The sequence below is a fragment of the Diadema setosum genome, chromosome 19 (genome assembly GCF_964275005.1).
Source record: "Diadema setosum chromosome 19, eeDiaSeto1, whole genome shotgun sequence".
Classification (NCBI taxonomy): Eukaryota; Metazoa; Echinodermata; class Echinoidea; order Diadematoida; family Diadematidae; genus Diadema; species Diadema setosum.
This window is the reverse complement of record NC_092703.1, coordinates 9,537,077-9,560,377: the sequence shown is the minus strand read 5'-3', so window position 1 is coordinate 9,560,377 and position 23,301 is coordinate 9,537,077. Positions and strand designations below refer to the sequence as shown.

The window sequence follows — 23,301 nt, the reverse complement described above, 5'->3', positions numbered from 1 at the left end:
AGATAAATGGTGTTTAATAAAATTGTTTGTTTACTGCTTTCTTTTTTCTTTCTTTTTTGTGCTCAATTTCTTTATGTGACTAACTAAAAGGACCTCAAATATGCAACTCAAATCTGTTGGATGTGCTTGTGAAAATGACTGCTGAATGATTAATCGATTCTACGAGAAGAAAAGCCACATGGCCATTATATTCTGAGCTTATTAAAAGCACTGGGTTTCACTGATTATTGTTGCAAACACAGTTTATCAGTTTTACGAAGGTTATTGAGCGTATCTCAATATACGGAGAAAACTCGTCACAGCCGTTTGAAGTGCGGTCGTCATTTGCATGCATTTTATTTCAAAAAGTATTGACTTCTAAAAGTGAACCCTACGCTGCCGCTACAATTAAATGTTCCCCCAATACATACATATATATATATATATATATATATATATATATATATATATATATATATATATACAGTTCGACCTCGATTATCCGGCCTCCTTTTATCCGCAAATCTCTCTTATCCGGACGCGTTCACGCACTGAAGGACTTTTTTTTTTTCATCCAAAAATTGAGAAAAAACAGTGACTTTCATGGATCTATTTCACTAATTTCATAAGATGTCCATGATAGGTTTCTCAATATCTAATGAGGTAAAACATGTATGATTTTCACATAAAGATATACTTTGTTTTTGTGAAGAAGGGACTACAATTTTGCGCAGGTTAGCATAGATTATACACCACCGTTGCGGGGTACGCAACGGCCTATCGCTGCCAGTGCACTGGGACGGCAGCTTGGACGGCAGCTATATACATTAACATTGTGTCTCCCATATCCAGCCAATTCGCTTATCCGGATGAGCGCCGGTCCCAACATGGCCGGATAATCGAGGTCGAACTGTATATATATATATATATATATATATATATATATATATATATATATATATATACCATTTGTTTCCTGTAAACCTGACAAGATTAATCCTTATGAGATTTTATTGAATTTGTCTCTCTACATCCCTACCCTTTTCTCTATCACTCCTTCTTTCAGGGTATCCAGAGAAAACTCCGCTGGCCAGATTTGGTTCCATCAACGCCCAGCGATGGCAAATGTAACGTAGCCTTTTGCGTCAGTGTGAAAGAGGAAATTAAATCTTTACAAAGTATAATATGTGCTTCTCCACAACTTTTTAGATTCGCTGTACTACAGAAGAAACGCTCGGGTTATTTGGTCTTGCTCGATCTGATTGACTTAATTTCATTTCACACGTGTGCTCGAAGGATAGTATTTGACTTTACCATGCAACCACGACAAAAAAAAAAAAAAAAGAAGTCTTGCTATCACCGAGTCTTATTTTCCCATCTAGTTAGTCATCTAAAGACAGAGTTAAAGTTGTGAGCAATCATCATTTTGTTTCCATGACAACGGATTCCTTTCAACCCGTTCTCTCAGGATGAATGCTGCCGTGTACGTCGAGAACGCGAAACCAGGCTGCTGCGCGCAGCAAGCCATCTTTGGAATAGTAGGAGGAGACGAAATGTGATAGGTACTGTCATTGTTAGAGCAACTCTCGGAAAGTAAATCAAATATTTGCTTAGTTGGCATCAGGTATGTTCGACTGCCCAAATCGGCGAGTCGAGCTAGGAATATAAAGTGAGATGGTTTGCTGTTTTATCTTCGAGAATCAATGTCGCGTCTTTGTGATGTAAAAAAGAAAAACCCGAGACAACAGGAAGATTTCTAGCAATCCCACCACTTGTTCATTAAGTCGTCAGATTCGTCGAGATGTTTGTCGGAAGTACAACACCGCATTGGTCATTGTTATCTTCGTCGGTGGCTAAACAAACTCATCTCCGACGCTAGTATAATGGAATAGTGCACGATTTTGGGGCGCTATGGTGTATATTAGTATGAAAGTCTTTGTGTTTCATCTGCCAAAGGCAACAACATTGTTGGAGATGCTAACTAGAGAGCCTACCACTCTTCCATCATGTTAACCGACAGGGTATTGGTTAACTTTACCGCAAACGACAACCACGATCCTGACGAGAGTGGGACTAGTCTTATCTTCATTCTCCAGGGACTCGTCATATTCGTATTCGCCGTGCTCATTATCGCTACGAATGTGCTCAACATCGTCGTCATTCCTCGCCTACCAGACATCAATGACGCAAGCAAGGTCTTTTACAATTTCCTTTCGTTTGCCGACCTCATTCTCGGCTTCGTTCTTCTCCCGGCGCTTCCCTCAGCCATAGTCGGGGGTTGGCCCTTCGGCGAGGTATTCTGTAAGATCTGCGGGTTCTGTGTGACGCTGGTAGCTGGTATCTCCTCGGCAAATCTACTGCTCCTGAACTTAGATCGCTACTTTAGCATCTCCTCACCGTATCGCTACATGGCCTTCATGAGTCGTCAAAAGGCGTTCATGATTGCCTTCAGCCTCTGCCTTGCTGAAGCTCTTCTCTTGCTTACGTTTCTCTTCGTAAATCCTCACGGCGTGGACATTGTTGAATACTCGCCACTCGGGGCTTGTATCATGTCCTTCAGCGAGCCAACATTCATTCCATATTCCTTCGTCATTTTCTCTCTCTGCATCTGGCTGTTCGTACCCATCTCATCCGTCATGTACTCAAGAATTGTCTGCATAAGTAGACATCACATCCGTCGCATCCAGGTCCAAGAGCTGACTACACTTGATAGGTGTAAGTCATTAAAGCGTGCCACAAAAGACGATGGTGAAGATCAGCCAAATACTGGGAGCGAGAGCAAGCAGAACAAGAAATCTACCGGCCACCGCGCCTTGAAGATGACCATCATGGTGACGGGTACTTACGTTATGGCCTGGATGCCGTTCACTATTTGCCAGTTGTATGTCGCCATGGTGTGGCCAAAAGAAGTCCCTGTGGTTATTAGAGTCGTTGTGTGCTGGCCGCTCCTGATGAGTCCACTCTGTAATGTCGTTATCTATTCAGTGACGAAACGCTCATATCGCATCTGTGCCAGGAACATTTTGAGGAGCTGCTTAAGGTGTTCGCTGGCTGATATGAGGAACGCGTCTCCTCACGAGGTACTCTCTTGATAAGATATCGCCTATCCTCCATACAAGGAATCTATGAGTGGCTCATGGACTATGGACATGGTTCATTACATCTGTTCCTACATATAGAAACATTTTCCCGCTGGATTTCGATCAAGAATTAGTGGTCACTTAAGTTTTTCCAACTAAACGCACCGCCGCGTAAGTATGTATATTTTTTTTTTTATTTCGTTGCCGAATGTTCAAACACACCTCAATTCCAAAATATTCATCTGACCTTGAGATTTATAACACATAAGTTGTATCAGGAAATAAAAGTTCCCGTTGTTCTTTTATGTCGGCAACATTTTTTTTTATTTTTTTTTTCTGAGTTTTGCATATTTGATGACTTGAACAGTTCTATCTAATCTTTCCCGAGTGGAAGATACGTTCAGAGTTGTTTGTTTGTTTTTATTTCCGAAACAGTAAAATCATATACAAAATAAGCAGTGTTGAACATGACATCGTCAACACATGAATCAAGGGTGAAGTATCAAAACACAATAGAAATAAACTAACATGTCACAATGATATTAGTAACAGTGGATAACCCATTTCAGATCTATCCACATGATAGATCTGTTCTTCCATGGGTTCCAGGAGTCACCGATTTAATGAGTACTAATTTTACTTTTAAAAAAATATCCATAAACTATATACGGGTTAAAGGCTCTAAACGAAATATGAATACTCTGCTTTAAAATGGCAACCAATTTGAGGAATTGATTACCAAATACAATCATATCAATGCAATTTGTCCCTTTTTCACTTTATTACTTAGCGATGAAGAGTGCAGTTTTTAAACTGAATATGTTCAATTGGTATTCGTTGAAAATTTGCAGCTCTTGCTGCATGAAAGGGCGGAAGTGTACGTAGATTTATTTATAACATTGATAAAACACAATGACTTATATTTCCCTGCTCCACTATGTACATATCTAGCCATATGGTTAAAGGCATATACAATAACATTACTATCAAGATCACTGCAGTATTTCCAACTAGCATTTGATTGAATATATAAATTCATGAATAAAAATCCATTGTTTCCTGACCAGTCATCTAATTATCTTTGGCAATCGACAATGAGAAAATGAGTAATGGTCCTTTGGAAACACTTTTAGAAGGATCCACACGTCAACTTCAGATGTCACTTGAAATAACTGGAAATGAATCACATAACAATGCACGTGTACTAATGTCGGTTGCACTGCCGAGCTCCACGAATCTTGACTGTAGTACATCCGGTTCAGGACACATTGGCAAGCAGATCACGTTCAGAGGGATAGCTTAGGGAGAGAGACTAATGTCGGTAACATTGTAATCGTTGGGAGATTATATGTTTACTAAAGATAGGGTTATGCTAACATTTCAGATGAGTGGCTAGTTATGGGGAGATATGCGCTTTTCGACAACGTAGGATCAAAGTCGCCATCGACAGTGACTGTTTGTACAATGGAGAAACATCTCAGTACTCTTTCACGCTTATATGAGTGGAACATATGTAAATTGAATAATATCAATTGACTAGGATTTCTCCTATAAAAGTCAATTCAGAATACAAGGAATGTCTTTAATGTGAATTTCAACAAAAGATTAAAAATGCTGCTTAGAAATAAAACTATAACTTGATGGATTTTTTTTTGTAACAAAACGAAATAAAAAAGAAGCCTAATTATGTCAAATGGATGAACTTGTAATAATTTGAAGGAATACCTTGGTTTTTGTGTATTGCAATCGAATTGGCTGTGATTAAAAAAAAAATAAACATATATACATATATATATATATATATATATATATATATATATATATATAAACAGATAAATGTAGATAGCTGAAGATTTGAATGTTTTATCGATAGGTTCCAATTTGGTTTAAAAAAACGTGGATTTAGTAAGTTGGATTTTTAAATTATCATTTGTCATTTGTTTTGAAATATTCATTATATATATATATATATATATATATATGTACATATAGAAGAAAGAGTCTCAAGTACGCCATGGATCCAACGATTACACAAAAATTTTATTACAAAATTTTCGGTCTGCCTCAGACCTTCGTCAGTGCAAAGACAATGATGGACAATGATAAACATGAATCATAACAACAATGCTATGCGCGTCATGCGCGTAGTGCGTTGCCCTGGAGCTGCGTTGTCAAGGAGAGCGCTGATACGTATAGGGGTATGGTAGAAAGTGAAATCTCAATGAATACTGAACTCAGACTCAACAAAAGTTTCAAGTGCTTGTTTGAATCATACTATGCTATATATACTCTTTATAAAAATACATAGCTTTATATACGTCCTTGTAATAATAGACTTTAGCGATTCTATTTTTTTCGTAGATAAACTTCGAAGAAAAGACGCATATAAAGCATTGATTACAAATAAAGAAGAAATTAAAAGGAATGAGCTAATAATACAACTAGTTATTAGAGCATCTGTTTACTGTAAAAATAAAAATTGTATATATATATATATATATTATACGGATAATCAAGACATCATATCAAAAAAATAGTGTTCAGTACAAATATAATGAAATCTCAACATTAACTCAATTAAAATCTCAATGAAGACTAAACTCAAACTCAACAGTTCCGAGCGTATGTGTATATTATATGCATGCCAATGTATGCTATATATACTATATATAAATACATTACTTTATGTATACATCCATGTAATATTTGACTTTTGTGACTCCAAAAAAGCATGTAAAGACGCCTATCAAGCATCAATCAAGCATCAATTACAAATGGAGAAAAACATGAAAAAATAAGCTCATAATAATCATAACCAAATATCGAAGCATCTGTTTACTGCAATGGTGAGAATATGATAAATTTGCGGATAATCAAGACATCATATTTAACATAAAAGGTAAGTGGTCAATGCGAAAGTAATAAAATCTTAACATTACCTTTATTATTATGTTTATCATTGTCCATCATTGTCTTTGCACTGACGAAGGTCTGAGGCAGACCGAAAATTTTGTAATAAAATTTTTGTGTAATCGTTGGATCCATGGCGTACTTGAGACTCTTTCTTCTAATAATTACAACATTCGAAGTCCAACACGTGAAAAATTCCAAGATGAACATATGTACATATATATATATATATATATATATATATATATATATATATATATATATAATTATGTATATATATATATATATATATAATTATATATATATATATATATATATATATATATATATATATATGTATATTTATGTTATATCAATTATATACGTATATGTAAATGTATAAGCATGCATAAATATATATACTGTATATATATAATACATAAGCCTTAATGGCTTATTATGTGTATACATACATTTACAGATTTATTATATCAATATTCAAAAGTAGAGAATAGTTGATATATGCATTAAGTTTGGTTCTTATTTCTCTAACAACTCTGCCACGTGTGACAAGCTGAGTTGTATTCTTTTTCTTTTAGATTTGTATGATTGGCAATTGCATTATTACGTTTTCATAAGGTGGAAACGCTACCTTTTTGTACTGGAATTATATTCCTGCATGAACATCTTTCCCGTTGCGTTAAGAAAGCTTCTTGTATTTTCAAGTGCTATAAATACGTTTGATGTGCTTTAATAAAAGAAAAGGTCCCCAGAATCTTGTCGTTGTGAGGGCCACTAGAAAGGTTGACGTAAAAATTTAAGAAGATGCAATTTTGCCCCTCCCCATAGAGAAGAAATAATAAAAAGCGAAAAACTTGTTAAATGCGCAGTGCATGGGGAATCTGCATTCTTTTTCATAGCTTTGTGGTGTCTGCTTTCTTAATCATGTTGACTGGATGATGATAATCTATATGTGATTTTTTTTTCCTTTTTTGCCCGAAAGCTATCGATTTTGGGACATTTCGTCGACATGATATGGATTTCGATTTCACCACGGCGAATACTCGAAATTCGAAACTTGAAGCCGAGGAATTGCACAATACCAATCGCACTAACATCAACAAAGCTCTAGAAAGTAACGCTGTTGCTTGCAAACACTGGTAAGTGCCGTGAAATAAACTCAGTGATATGAGGTAACGCCTATAATTACAGAGAACGTGACTGAAAGTTTGCGACGATACATTGACTTTGAGATGTAGATGAGAGATAGCTTTCCTCGAGATACAAGTCGAAACTCCATTCGACCAGAAGGAAGAGTTGGACTAGTATAATTCTCGAAGAAATTGCTTAGTATTTTACGGGATCGACGAGAATGCAAACGAAAATACAGAAGAAACTGTGATGCTGACAAGCTTAACATTGCCGTCGATTCAATAGATATTGAGAAAAGTCACAGATTGGGCCCCAGTAAGAAAAAAGAAAACCAGGGAATGATTGCAAATTCAAGAACTGCTGTAATCGAAACGAAATCTACAAAAATCGCCACAACAACAACAAATAAAACCAACGAAATTCAAATTTAAAAGAAGGAGGCATCTGCGTACATGATAGTCTTACAAAATCAATAGGACAGAACTCGCAATCAAATCCAAGTACAGCAACCATAACAAAGCATTATGCACCCAAGATGGCCGAATTCCGAAGCACACGAAGAAACGAGTTGTCTTCACAGAGGATAGCGACCAGCACAAATTGCTGCCGCATAATCCTTCAGGTGCAGAGGGTGGAGTTCGATTTGACCTCTACTAAATATCTGGATCTTTTGAAGTCAATTTTTTTCGAGCCGTGACTCGCCTCTTGATTGATTCACGTCTTGATGCGCCTCGTCTACTTCAAGATGAATCGCCTGGTATTTTGCTGTCGATTGAGTTTACTGCAACGTCGTCTGCCCATCCCAACTTTCACGAATTTCACCAAGGAATAGCGCCATCACCAGAGCCTGTCGGTAGCCATACCCAACTTCCTCCGTATTGACTGTGAACTAACAAAAAGATTCCCTGAAATAAAAATGCATGTTGATCTGTGTTGATTTATGATACCCTCAATATCACTTTTGTGGTGAAACGAATATTTAGAAACATTCCATATTTATTTTTTTTTACTAATTTTTCTTCTATATTTCTTCAGATTACTTAGATATGCCTACAAGACAAAATCCTTCCAAACCAATATTCCTGTTGTGACCTCATCTGTTAATCATTGCCAATGTACTGATATGTTTAACAAAAGACATTATAACCGCACCGGTGCCAGGTAAAAATGTCAGGGGTAAAAATGTCAGAGGTAAAAATGTCAGAAGTAAAAATGTCAGAGGTAAAAATGTCAGAAGTAAAAATGTCAAAGGTAAAAATGTCGGAGGTAAAAATATTAGAAGTAAAAATGTCAGAGGTAAAAATGTCAGAGGTAAATATGTCAGAAGTAAAAATGTCAGAGGTAAAAATGTCGGAGGTAAAAATGTCAGAGGTAAAAATGTCAGAGGTAAAACTCCCAGAGGCAAAAATGTCAGAAGTAAAAATGTCAGAAGTAAAAATGTCAGAGGTAAGAATGTCAGAGGTAAAAATGTCAGAAGTAAAAATGTTTTACCTCTGACATTCTTACCTCTGACATTATTACACCGAACCGATGCACCTTCCCCTCGACTCACCCTCGCCATGTCTTTTGTTAGTCACATTAATTACACAGAAACATGCAAGTTATGCTGAGTCGAGGGAATGTGCATTCCAGTGTCTTTTGTTAAACATATCAGTACTTTAGCAATGATTGACAGATGAGGTCACAACAGGAATATTGGTTTGGAAGGATTTTTTTTTTTTTTTTTTTTTGTAGGCGTATCCAAGTAATCTGAAGAAAAATAGAAGAAAATTAGTTAAAATTATATGAAATGTTTCTAAAATATTCGTTTCACCGCAAAAGTGATATTGAGGGTATCATACTTCAACACATATATCATCAATACATCAATACATACACATCCGCGTGCATAGTGCACATAAATCTTTTGTACGCGGATGTGTATGTATGTATAATAAGTGTGTTAATGTGTAGAAATTGTAATTAAATTTTGGAAGTTTTTTATGTTGTTGGATAGTTTAAAAATGAGTATTTGTAGTTTATAATAGATTAAATGGGAACGAGCCTCAGCACGGAACATCCTCCCTCCCATACACACACACATATAATGTACACCCGCAGCTACAATCTTTACACAGACAACATAAAACCTTACCCAGCAGTAACAGAGTAAGTTCCGTTTTGTGATTGTATTTAGTAATATTAAGTTTATTCGTTATTTGGTATTTGTTAAAAATGTGTTGTAATTTTGTACGTTTTGTAAACTGTCCTTGCACCCGCCCGCCATGTTCTGGCTTAGTCCATTAATTGCTGTCACGATATATATATATATATATATATATATATATATATATATATATATATATATATATATATATATATATATTATATGTAAGTGTATACATAAATATGTATTGTATCACATGAGTTTGTGTGTGTGTGTTTGTTGTGTGTGTGTGTGTGTGTGTGTGTGTGTGTGTGATAGGGTTGGTGTTTTATGAATAAGAGAATACTGAAATTACCCCTGGTAATGTGACGACACTATTTCAAGAAATTCAAATTTCTAGTATCAAATGATATCTTCGGACGATTTCTGGCCAGATGCCAATCGTGAATGACTCAGTATTTGTACAGACTCATCATGGTTGCAATATAGACCTCTTTGAGGGAACATGGAGAGAGAGATCGACGACTGGAAAACGTATATCATAAAGCTCATTTGGAAAAGTACCAGAAGGTGAAGAAAACACAATTAACGCGCGAGTGACCTACACAGGAAATACGGCACACGGCTCGACGCAGATGTAACTTCCTTTGTTGCAATGGAGAGAAAGAATTGCACCGTTTCCATGACGACAAGAGAGCCTGTAATGCAATTCTACTTCAGTGAAGGAATGAAATCGGATGAATGAAATTGTAGAAATTGAATGAACATCTGACTTAGAAATAGAAAGTAAGAAACTTTTTTTTACAATTTCGTTTTACAATTATTAAACATGCTTTCATTGAGTAGTGATGTTTGGGGCGACCACATAATTCATATCTAATGTTGAATTATGTCAACTCAACTCAGTGCTCTCCAATAAACTTGTACATGATACATATCGTTAAAAAAAATGGCATATAATCAAACAATTGCAAACCTTTCTCCTTTAGGAGTCATTGTTTTCCACATTATAACTTTATGTAGGCCTATATCATGATGATGACAGAAAATTATATAGTGTCAAAATGCGAGAAGAGACACCCAATCGACCAGAATGTAAAAGTGATGATGTCCTGTGTGTATCAAGGTTAAGTTCATGTCTGCGCATTGTATATATTGGCGTTTAAATAAAGTGTGCAAAAGTAACCACAAACTCATTAGGAGGGAAACAAAGTATGAAATAAGTTCGAAAATAAGTTTTCCTCCCGCTTGTTCAGAATTGATTGGGCTGATCTCGAGTCCTTGAATGTGATGAAACACCATTGTGCGATGTCGAGATATCGACGCACTCACAAAGGACCCCTTCAGGTCGACCAAAATCATATCGACTGCCGACTAGAAATTGGCGAAGGCAACAGAGAATATTAAACGTGCGTGCGTACGCACACATACATACACACACACACACACACACACACACACACACACACACACACAAAAGATAAGAGTCTGCTGTTGTTTGGTTGGTTTGCATTTTATAAACAACCTAAATCTTTTCTGAGTCTTACACATGTATTTTAATGGGATCGTATAGTTTTGGTCGAGACTTAACTTCAGGTTTCTTACATTTTCTTTGTGAGATAATGAGAAACCTTTTATGAAATATGAAAGAACATGTAATTCCAGGAGGAATTCAACGTTTATTTGATGAAAATTGGTTTTGAAATGGCTGAGATATCCAAAACGTAGTGATCATAATAGAACGTGGGACCCACATTTTATTACGATCGCTTTTTTTTTTTTTTTTTTTTTTTTTTTTTTGATGTCTAAGCCATTCCGAAACTGATTTTCATCAAATAAACTTTGACTTCCTCATAGAATGGTATGCTCTGTACTATTTCATAAGTGGTTTCTTGATATCTCACAAAAAGTCTTTAGCCCAATTCTCATCTCCACCAATACTGTACCATCCCTCTAAGTAAAATTCATGGGGACCTGTGACAATGTGTTCAGTTATACAGTAGCAACTTCTGTCTTCTGTATATTTTGTCTGCATAGAGGAAAATTCAGACTTTGAGAATACAACGCATGCAGGGGAGATTTTGACATGAAAGAGGCCAAACTAACTGAAGTTCACTTTCCAAAAATGTGAAGGTAGTGTATAACACTGGAACTGTATGAAATGCAGTTCACAATCAAGATCAAGGTGCAGCAGAATACAATGATCGTTGCATTTAAACCTGGAACAAGTTTATACTTTACCTGCTTCTATTCAAGTGCACATGCTCTGCAACTCCAATTCCTATTAATAGCAATTTAAATGTCTCTCTCTCTCTCTCTCTCTCTCTCTCTCTCTCTCTCTCTCTCTCTGTGTGTGCATGCCTATAAACGTATTATGGGAAGACCAACTTGAACCTGTGGAAAGTCAGCATGCTTTGTGTGATACAATGTACCGAGGGTTTGTTTTTTGTTTGTTTGTTTGTTTTTCATGAAGAACATATTCATCCCAGTAAAAAATACTTCACACGAGTCCTTTCATCTGGTGGGTGATTGTCATACATGTTGGGAGACATTCCACATCAGCAAATTCTGCATTAGTCACAGTACTCGGAACAGAAAAAAAGCAGTACAATATTATGTACAAAGTATCAAACTTTAATCCATGTAACGGCATTGGTATACATTTTTGATTATTTTCATCCTAAAATGCTGCCTATGTTGTGCTGTAATTTGCCAAATTTGTGATAAGGTGATACATGTACAGTTTATGTGCTTGTAGTAAACTTGTGCAGGTGACGATAGTAGAACTTGTGAATGTGAATCTAAAAATATTTTTCAAAAAAGTATTTTTTTTCTTTTCATTTACAGCATTTCACTAGGAACAAAGGTACAAAGGAACAAAATTAAGTGGGATAACATTTATCTGTTCCATCTAAAACATTTATTTACAAGCCAGTCAGTTCAGTTTGAGCTGATCTGTTACAAACAAATTCAAACATGAAATACTGTGGACTCAAAACTCTTCCCTGGGACAAATTTTCTCTTGACAGTGACAATACTATGAGAGATCTCACACAAGGCTCTAAGCATATCTCAAAGAAGTCCTTCTTGTAATCGGGCCCTGCGACATATTATAGTACACATATATCTTTAATGAATGCAAATCAGTAATGTGCAATGAATTGAAATGCTTTTAGGAATATTTCACCAATTCTGGCCATGTACATACTGACAACTGAAAAAAAAAATAATTGATGACAAAAATAACATAACAGTTTTATTTGCATGAAACCCAAAATTATAAAATAAAATTGAGGAATAAATTCACATTATGAATCCTAAATAAAGTCATATGAATAAATCTTTGAAATCAATAAAACCACCTCAATTTATGAGAAATAAGAGCACAGACATCAACGAGGGGAATACACATGTAAAGATTGGTGCAATACGTTGTATCTATGACTACGAGCAGCATGTTTTACCCAAGTGTCATTGCAGTGTATCTACTTAAGAGTATAACAAAAGAGGAAAGGCACTATTTTTGGAAAGAAAAAAAAGTGAGAACAAATCATTTTGGTTTGAGCTCTACAAGTGTATGTTTAATAATGGCTTCTATAAGTACATTTGACTGCCACATACACTACTCTCACACAGCTCTTATGCTGGCCATTCAAATCTACATTCATAAAGTGGAATGTGTTTGACATGCAGATAGCCATGTCTGATTTTCTAGACTATGTCGCATCAGTGCCTAGTGTCACAACAGTGATTCTTATTTCCATGTAAAGCTGCAGTAAGTAGCCATTCTTCCCCATGTCTCATGAACAAAAAGATAAAACAAGACTACTGTTTAAACAAAAATATCTAGAGAAATGTGTTAACTTCTGAGAGAAAATATGATCCCTTGCTTGTATATTTACTACCTGAAATATAAAGTTTTTGACATCCCATGATACTGTACCTTGAAAAAGTTGAAATAGTAGTGTGGGCACCCTTTTCTTTCAACTTTAGATTTTCCAAACCAGCTACCAGTAATAAACATGACTGACCAAGGATTGTAATTGGATTCTCCATGCGGTACTTGCAGTACATGCTCACTCAAATTAAAGTATAATCCAATTGCACATACTGTACATGGGAACATCCTACTGGATATATGAATTTAGTAGCCATACCTGCTAGAGTACATAAAGCACATTTTGCAAACAAAGCTCAATAAAATGTGCAAATGGCTCTTTTCTCACAGAATATACTGTACATGTATTCTATAGTTTAGCCCCACTGTAAGTACACAACTTTTGTCCAAATGGCATAAACATGCTGTAGGTTCTCTGTGAGAAAGAAATTACACTGATCATGTGATATTATAGCCCCTAGGAATTCCAGTCTACATCCTAAAAATAACAATGTTGTTTCTGCCACTGCAAAGACCTTCACCAGAATTTTTTTTTATTTTTTTTTTATGTGATTGAAACTTGAGTACTAGAAAAAAAAAAGAAGAAGATATCTAGGAGTTGTGAAGACCCCAACCCTAATTGGAAAGATTTGAACTACACTTTTACAGCGCTGTCGTGCAAATTGCTACAAATTGAAAACATAATTGGTCAAATTGCTAATCATTAATCCAACATATAGTACAATGGCACAACATATTCTCATTCAGCATGACACAAACTACAAAAAAAAAAAAGAGACTGGGAAAGGGAGGAGAGACTAATCTAAGTCAAACAAAAACTCCTTACAAGAATCATCATCGTCCCCACGTATCTCTCCTGCCCATACTACGTCCTCCCATACCCATGCCCCCCACCATGCCCAGGCCTCCCCCGGAGCCCGCTCCGCCCCGCGGCGGTAACGTGATGGCGATGTCGATGTAGTCGCCGATCTGAAAGTTCTGCGACACGAGCGTCACGCTGTCGTCGGGCCCCTTGCGGCCCGAGCACGTCATGCCGATCTCCTTCATGCGGTACGTGGCGCGGCGGGTGTCGGGAAACACCATGGCGAAGTCAAAGTAGGTCCCCCGCCTTCGGGCATCAGGGTTGACCTCCTTGACCAAGCTGGACAACTCCTTCAGTGTGGCGTCCATCCTGCAGGACAAAGAGAGAGAGTGCATAATTAGGACACATTGGGGAGGTCTCAATCCCCACACATGATGCAAGTCAGTCACTGAATAAGCAGCTTGCACTGTACACTCCAGCTCCAGTACTGGTTGAGGTGAGGATTCAGCTTGTAACATTTTGCGAGATATTTAGAAACCACTCTATGAAATGTTAAAGAGCATACCATTCTAAGGGGAATCAAAAGTTTATTTGATGAAAATTGGTTTTGAAATGACTGAGATATCTAAAAACAAGGCAAAACAAAGAGACCCTAATAAAAGTTGTGGCCTGTCAATTTTATTAGGATCACTTTTTAGGATACATGTATCTCAGCCATTTCAATGCCATTTTTCATCAAATAAGCATTGAATCCTTCTTGAAATTACATGCTCTTTCATATTTTATGAGAGGTTTCTCAGTATCTAAAAAAAAAAAACCAACAAAAGCGTTAGAAACCTGAATCCTCAACTCAACCAGTACTGTACAGTCCCTTTAAACTGGACTGAAGATAAAAGCCACTTGGAGAAATTCTAATCTTACTTTCACACACCTGTATTCTAAAATGTCAGTTCTTATCATTTTTGATTGCAGACTGACCAGAGCTCTAGCTCCATCAAAAACATTTTTTAGTGTGCCACTACATTATCTTCAAGTACAACATGATGATGCTTCATACTACCACAGTGTGGCTACAGTAGGTTGGCATGGTGCACATAACTGTACATGTAACAGTATGCTTGTATCTTTTTTTTTGTGTGTGTGTGTGTGTGTGTGTATTTCTTACAACTGATGGGTGCCTGTATTGTTGCAAGGTAAAGTTGTAAGTCACTCTTACCATGTGTAGATTTGAAGTTCATTGGCTGGGACGGTCCCTCTCTGAAACTCCTCAACCCTGTGGTGACGATTGTTGTTGCAGAACACTCTCAGCAAAAGAGGACATGTCTGGAATGAATACAAACAGTGTCATTTAATACAGCATCATCACACCGTACCTTCATGTCATGACTTTCTTCTTACTTTCCTCTGTGTAGAATGATTCCAACATTTCTGCATTTTATACAGTGATACACTGTAGCTGTACTACTAGTCTGTAGTAGCCCATCACTTTTTGATGGGATTTGATTACTGTATTGGTACTGATGTCTGCAGGAAATCAGTAATTCAATTAAAGCCAGCAACTGTTGTGGTAACCCAGGAAAGTTCAACATCCCCTTCACCAGAACTCAGCAAAAGTCTTCTTTCCCCCCCCCCCCCCCCCAGATGCTACCTTGGTAACCTAGCATAGCAAGTACATGTACCTGACCACTACTCAGGCTTTATGAATTTCCAACCTCCATACCTCGTCAGTATCACCTCCTATTTAGGCATATTCAAGCATTTTTCAACCAAGCGGAGTATCGCACAATACACACTACAATAACACAGGCTTGCCTGCCTGTCACTCTGTTTTAAGTATTTTTAGGAGTGCATACTTGGGGGTCTAGTGAGTTTGAAGGATGTGATAATTTAGAAATTATTGATACAGTGTCAGTTACATGTATGGTTGGGTGTTCATAATACCGGCCACCTAATGTTTTTCTATCAATAGAAACGTGAAAAATCTCACAATTTGCCTGAAATTTTACTCACGTGTGGAGAAAATACTCCGGATTCACAAGCGCGCACTGAAAATACGATCTGAGGTACGCGCTCTAGATGGCGGCTTCGAACGCGTGGGGTGTCATTTTTTCCGCACTTAGTTGCCCTGTTCATTTCAACCGACCACCCTGGCAACACGTTTAAAGGGCACTTAAATGCGTTTTTTCGACAGGCCGCTGTTTTTTTCCAGCCGTCATTTTTTCCCCAATAATATTTGAATATATTTTGAATCCTTCGATATTACTTTTGAAGGACTGTTTGATGAATTTGAATTGATTTTCATTGGGAAACTTTTCATCGTAATTGAAATAAATTAGATGAGTCGGTTTGTTTTTTCACATTCATTTCTCGTTTCTGCTTCAACTTGTACGGTCGTAGCGGGCGACAAAATAATTACTATAGTATGTCATGTGTGTGTGTAACGTGTGTGCACGATTGTACAAGCGGCGGTGACAAGTTTGCGGTCAAAATCATCAAATTTATTATGGAAGGATACTCTACATCTAACAACGAGTCAGCAAAGGTAGGCCTAGTTATATGTAGTTACACGATAAATCTTATTCGATTTTGCTAAATTTCGTTAATTTAGAGGGAATAGGCCTACTTATTTGTTTTCGCCTCATTTTACTCGGTAGCGTAGCCCAGTGAAGAATCGAACACCGTTGCGCGTAGTCCCATGCATACATTTCTTTTCTGTACGCGCAATGCCATTATAGTGCGCGGTCGGTTGATATGGACCCGGTCGGTGTGTTGAACACCTACCATACTAACTATACACAGCCCAGTCGCTGTACATGGTACGTCGCGACAGGGCTGTACGCGCGCGACCACCAATCACTAGGAGAGGCGATGTAATCGTACACGATAGCTTTGACTTTTGATACTTACGATCATTTTTGTCACCTCAAACTCATCGAGTATACTCTTCAATATTTACTCTACATCTGATGCTATATATATTCAAATGTACGTAATGAAACTTACCGAAATTGATCATCATATCCAGCATGTCCACACCGTACACAATCTTTCACGCCAGGCCAAGCTCAGATATCGGGTGGTCACGTGATGTGAATGCCCTTTCAAGCAGCGTACGCACGGTTACTAGTATAAGGTATACAGCTATAAACTGTACTGGGTTATTGTGTCGCAGACGCCAAGGTTTGTTCGACACTTTCAACGCACACGCGCTCGCTCTGGAGCACATCCGGTCACGCATGCGCATAAGTCAAGGCGCCATTTTGAATCCTGCAACGACGAAGCCCGGCGGTCAGGAATTGTGCCAGAAAGTGTCATTTATTTGTTCCACGGACTTATCGCAAGTGGTCTCCATGGACCCAGTGTGGCGAACTATTCTTCTGTAGCATTTAACGTGAGTAAAGTATTCTGTTTAAAGGAGAAAAGTATACATGTTCCTAAGTTTTGTAGTTGTGTTGAGGTTCCTCACTTCGAGGCTGCATGCCGTGCGTGTCAGACGCTGTTTTCGCATAGCGTAACAGTGTCTGGTCGGGCTACTACCATACTTGAGTTAGATCTAGTGAGTAGTGATAGACAATACAAATTACAATACAATTGTATATTATCTTATGATGTGATCGTGACAGAGTATAGAGTGTACACTGACTACAGAGTATCATTGCCATTGATTGAATTGGTAAATTTACTTCAAATTTAAGTACTAGCAAAAGCGTAGTATTACACTTACAGTAAATTTACATGCATCATCATCACGGCAACAAACCCACGAGAATTACCCACACAGCAATATCAGTACATGGGACTACACATCAAACGCCAAACGTGCGTCCATAAGCAACCACCAGTAAAATATCTAGCTTAATACGTAGAACCAAGGTAAATATCTGGAGAAAAAGGGTTCTTTGAAATGTGCACTTCAAGCGAATATATCGTGTTACCTTTTCTCTATCTATAGGATTTTCTGGAGGTGTGGGTTTGTTCTCGACTTCAGTAATCCTCGACACCACATGAGACGCCATCTTCACTTAGCCGCGGTCCCAAACGTCCGCCGACAAAAATGTTTTAGTCTTGGTTCGAGACCGACCGCTAGTAAATCTGGGTACCGTTTCATGAAAGTAAGTTTTCAGCACGTCTGACAAGTTGTCAGTCTCTGACAATAACCATAGTAACAGTCAGTGACCAGAGCATCTCAGCCAATCAAAACCAAGGATTTCACTGAAATTGTCAGAGACTGACAACTTGTCAGCGCTGACTTATTTGATGAAACACCCCTCCTGTTCACCTGAGGCTTGACAGTCAGTCTCTCTTGATACTGGTACAGTGACTCAACTAACCCCCCCCCCCCCCCTCCCCAATTATATTATATTTACACATAAAAATTTATGTGTGCGAAATTCCTCAGTTCAATTCAAATTTCAATTCAGAGTTGGATAGTAGACCTACTTGACTATGCAATCACAGGGATACCATTTTATTTGGATATTATATATACAAATGTAACTCATGTTTGGAATGCAGACCAAATTAGATTATGATAGAGTGTTGGTAAAGAGTTTTTTCTTTCTCTCTCTCTCTCTCTCTCCCTCTCTCTCCCTCTCCTCACGCTTTTTGGGTGCTGGGTAGTACTAGTATTGGTGTTATATAATGAAACTAGTAGTGGAAGTTGTCAACTTATCATGCTTATTGCTATCTAAAAGCCGTTAGTGTGAGTCATATGAATTATCTGTAAGATAATAATGACAACAATATTTGCCACTTTTTTTCTTCTCTTCATTTGCTTGTCTTATTTTCTTTCTCTTTTGTCATTCCTTCTGAGTTTCTATATTGAAAAGTATCCTGGGTTCCCATGTCCTGTTACTGACTTACGCAAATAAAATAGTTTATCAATATGTTTATAACCATCATGAATTTTAGATGGAATTTTGAATTTCCAATTACCCATTTTTGTGTAATATGTTTAAGTTGTTCATGAATGTAATATCATGGGGGTTTTTATGTTTACATGCATTGACATGTCATTTTCGAGTTGGTGCATAAATTCAGAGTGATAGGTATCTTCGCAATTCCAAAGATGTCCTGAAACTTTGAGTCACTGCCTTCCGTTTGTCCAAGACTGCTGGGAAAATCGCTAATATAAAATTAATACATTAACATTATTATTGCACACTAGCTAGTACACTGTACACTACGAATGCACTTAAAATCTGTGTTCTTGTCTGTCCTTTCAAAGAACAATGAAGGTAAGAGAACTTATAATAAAACTTGATAATTAATGTAAATGAGTAAATCAAACAAAACTTCAGAGTACTGCTACGAACGCCGTGGGAACGATTTTTAGACAATTTTGTAAGGTCTTTTTAAGAAGGCCGTACGAAACCAGAGTTTGTAGACCGTTCGTAGACCGTTCGTAAGTTCCTAGCCTGGCCGATGGTCTTGTCCAAGATTTTTTTTTTTTAACTTCGTACGAAACTCTCTCTTCGTAAGGCGGCCGTACGAACGTCGTACAAACATCGTAAGAGCTACGCAAGATTTTGTAGGGTCGAGAGACAATTCTAGAAGCCTTATATAAGTCGTTCATAGAGGGCTCGTACGTCTTTCGTAAGAATGCCTTACGAATGGAGATTCGTACGGCGTTCTTTCGAACAACTCTTCGAGTTTGTAAGGCGTTCGTAAGGGACTCGTGAGGCGTAGGTACACAATATTTGTGCAACTGTTGAGTTTTAGGGGTACAAAGCCAAACGCGCGAAGTTCAAATCCTCACTCTGTTCTAGGTGTTCGACCAGAAAGCATCTCTGTTAAGCTACGGTCACAAAGGTTCGTACGAACGATGAGTTCGTATGAATGTCACTGTTCGTACGAATTCTGGAGTTCGTAGAGATTCGTAGATGGGTCACAGATTCTTAAACGGCCTTCTTACGAATTTCGTACGAACGCTGTTTAATTCGCAAGAACAACTTAAGACCTTTCAGAGAAACGAAATGATTTATGGCCCTAGAGTTCGTACGTTTTTCGTAAGAATGACTTGAGTTATTCTTTCGTCAGACTTACGGCCATCTTGCGATTTCTTTTTGTCGTAAGATGGTCATACGTGCAACTCACGGCACTCTCAAGTCATTCGTAAGAAGATTTACGATTTTTTAAAATATATATTTTGTCGGGTTGTTAAAAAGACGCTGCCGTGTCCTGTCGAAAATCCTGTAACAGTTGAAAGTTTTATACTCCAAGATGGCAGTAGTGCCAAGGGGACTACAACTGCAGCTGCATCTACAAGTAGAGGAGGAGGAGGTTGTTGCTCCAACTCTCCCCCTCTCGCTCCCTCCTCCTCATCTCCCTCTTTTCCATTTGATTGCCTTCCCTTTTGGTCCCATATTTAACAGAAATGATTTCTGGTCGACCACCTAGAATAAAGTGAGGATTTGAACCTCACACGTTTGGCTTTATACCCCTAAAACTCAACAGTTGCACAAATATTGTGTACCTACGCCTTACGAGTCCCTTACGAACGCCTTACAAACTCGAAGAGTTGTTCGTAAGAACGCCGTACGAATCTCCGTTCGTAAGGAAATTCTTACGAAAGACGTAAGAGCCCTCTATGAACGACTTAAGGCGTTCTTACAATCATCGTAAGAATTTAAGGCTTCTAGAATTGTCTCTCGACCCTGCAAAATCTTGCGTAGTTCTTACGATGTTCGCACGACGTTCGTACATCCGCCTTGCGAAGAGAGGGTTTTGTACGAAGTTAAAAAAAAAAATCTTGGACAAGACCATCGACCAGGCTACGAACTTACGAACGGTTTACGAACAGTCTACGAACGCTGGTTTCGTACGGCCTTCTTAAGAAGATCTTACGAAATTGTCTAAAAATCGTTCGTACGGCGTTCGTAGCAGTTCGTAAAGGCATTTGTGACCGAGCCTTTAGATATGGGACCAAAAGGGAAGGCAATCAAAGGGAAAAGGGGAAAGGGAAGAAAAGAAAGGAGGGAGGTGAGGAGGAAGGAGCGAGAGGGGGAGAGTTGGAGCACTGGCAACCTCAAGAGATGATGGACATCTAAAGTGACGGGGAGGAGGCAGTGGAAGATTACGAGGGAGAGGAGGAGGAGGAGGAGGACGAGGAAGGAGAACCATCAAGACGGACGGGACACGGCAGTGTCTTTTTAACAACCCGACAAAATATACCCCAAAAAATGTAAAATCTTTTTACGAATGACTTGAGAGTGCCGTGAGTTGCACGTATGACCATCTTACGACAAAAAGAAATCGTAAGATGGCCGTAAGTCTGACGAAAGAATAACTCAAGGCATTCTTACGAGAAACGTACGAATTCTAGGGCCATTGTATAACCAATAACTTAAAATCATTTCGTTTCTTAAGTTGTTCTTGCGAATTAAACAGCGTTCGTACGAAATTCGTGGGAAGGCCGTAAGAGTCTGTGCCCCATCTACGAATCTCTACGAACTCCAGAATTCGTACGAACAGTGACATTCGTTCGTACGAACCTTTGTGACCGTAGCTTCAGTTATCATTATTCACAAGGTATAATCTGACAATATTACATGCTGAGATTTCTGTACAACAATTTCTTTTTTATTCAAACATTATTCAGTGTATACATTACAAAATAATCTAATTTCAAATGACTGAAACACATATAAATATATCAATCCTTGACATTTTGAATCCAAAAACAAGGTTTTTCGATATGTTATAGACAAAAACTCGCATTATACAATTAATACATGTTTTCATATAATTATGTACATTCATTTTTCACGAGTAGTGCTCATTCATTTGATGAAGTCTTTGGAAGAGTTGAAAAAAAACGGCAAAATCTAGTGTAAAATGAAAAGATAAAAAATAGTAATCAGATGGAGTATTGGGCTCTTGAATTTGACCCGTTTGGGACTAAGATGCGGGTGTGCGTGGGGATGTTGGGTAAGGCAAAGATGAAGATGATGACGATGATGATAACGATGACAGTGGTTTATAGGAACAAGTCACCTGATGGCTTGGGTGCACGTCACGAGTTCGACACCCACGAATCATACAGCCCACGAGTCATACAGGCATGAGTTCGACACTAAGCAAATAAGGCTCATGAGGCCGACACTGTAAGCCCCGTGATGCAATGTCGAACTCGTGGGCCTTGTTTGCCCAGTGTCAAACTTGCGGACCTTGTTTGCTTTAGTGTCGGACTCACGGACCTTATTGTCGAATAACAAGGGCTGTATGTACGTGGGATGTGTGACTCGTGGACCTTTTTTCAATGTCCAACTCGTGGGCTGTATGACTCGTGGGTGTCGGTCTCGTGGGATGACCCCGATGGCCTTACACGATATTCAAACGCTACACACCTTGGACTGCATTTTGTCCTTGTCACTGTGATTATACATGTACCACTTTGTAAGACTGTATAAGAAGTAAATGAACCGATGAACTGTCCCAAATGCAATGTATGATCAAACACCAATGCTCCTTTGAGACCGTGAGACCAAAAGACACAGAAGGAACTTCATTCGTGGCGTCCGATAAGAAGTACAGTCTTTTATGAGTATTAATAATATGCATTGTTCGTTAAGTTCGTATAGCACATAAAAAGAGGTGGACTCCTTGTTCAGTGTTTAGTAGGCTGGAGCTGTTCCTGGGTAAAAGGTGTCCGGTACGGGCAGTCCTCCTGCACCTGTGTCGACGGTAATCGTCGGATTGTCCACGCCTATGGGCCCGGAACTGATCGGATGCTCGCTCATGGCTCGCACGTTGCGGTACTGCATGATGGCCAAGCCGAGACTGAGAAGGTAAAGCTGCATGACCACGAAGCCGAGAGTCTGCTCCACGAGATGGTGGTGGTGGGGGGAGGGGGAGAGAGAGAGAGAGAGAGAGATTTAAAAACGAAAGTGAGAGACGGACAGATAGACAACACACAGACGAAGATCATTAACAACAATGTAGTTTTCATGACTTCAATTCTAACAGTAAAATGATCATGATGTTAATTTCTAGTCACTTGTGACTTAAGAGAGTGAGGGTTCGCGTGTAAAGATCAATAAACTTTAAGAGAATATGATATCAGTCTCTTTTGGAAATGTCCAATTATGTTTACCTATTGTATTTCATCCAAAGTCGATACAATGCAGCGGGCAGATGAAATTCCACAGCTATGGTTATTTCAGTTTCATTTTGCATGGTTTGTTTATTTTATTTCTCCACTTACAAATGAAGTCATTGTGACAAAATCAACAATTTGCACATCAAAACAAGAGTGTTTAAAAGAAATATACAGTGAACTCCCGTTATAGCAAAGTCCTCAGGATCGGCAATTTTCTTTCGTTATATCGAAATTTCGTTATAACCGAACAAATAA

The 23,301-nt window shown here is 38.2% G+C and overlaps 2 protein-coding genes across 2 annotated transcripts; one reads left to right on the top strand and one right to left on the bottom strand.

The window, feature by feature from the left end:
* The first annotated feature begins 1,985 nt into the window (after nucleotides 1–1,985).
* On the top strand, nucleotides 1,986–3,071 carry LOC140243063 (beta-2 adrenergic receptor-like). Its single transcript, XM_072322800.1, has one exon. The coding sequence runs from the start codon at nucleotides 1,986–1,988 to the stop codon at nucleotides 3,069–3,071; it is 1,086 nt and encodes a 361-aa protein (XP_072178901.1).
* An 8,794-nt stretch (nucleotides 3,072–11,865) lies between these two features.
* On the bottom strand, nucleotides 11,866–17,968 carry LOC140243067 (histone deacetylase complex subunit SAP18-like). The gene is made up of 3 exons (XM_072322804.1): nucleotides 17,882–17,968; nucleotides 15,163–15,269; nucleotides 11,866–14,315 (listed from the first exon to the last, which is right to left on the bottom strand). The coding sequence occupies exons 1-3, from the start codon at nucleotides 17,960–17,962 to the stop codon at nucleotides 13,979–13,981; spliced, it is 525 nt and encodes a 174-aa protein (XP_072178905.1). The 5' UTR covers nucleotides 17,963–17,968; the 3' UTR covers nucleotides 11,866–13,978.
* Between the last annotated feature and the right edge of the window lie 5,333 nt (nucleotides 17,969–23,301).

Coding starts and splice junctions, on each gene's coding strand:
- LOC140243063 (XM_072322800.1), top strand. CDS start 1,986: ATGTTAACCGACAGGGTATTGGTTAACTTTACCGCAAACGACAACCAC.
- LOC140243067 (XM_072322804.1), bottom strand. CDS start 17,962: ATGGCGTCTCATGTGGTGTCGAGGATTACTGAAGTCGAGAACAAACCC. Junction 15,270..17,881: donor ATCCTATAGATAGAGAAAAG/GTAACACGATAT, acceptor TATTCATTCCAG/ACATGTCCTCTTTTGCTGAG. Junction 14,316..15,162: donor GAACTTCAAATCTACACATG/GTAAGAGTGACT, acceptor TTTGTCCTGCAG/GATGGACGCCACACTGAAGG.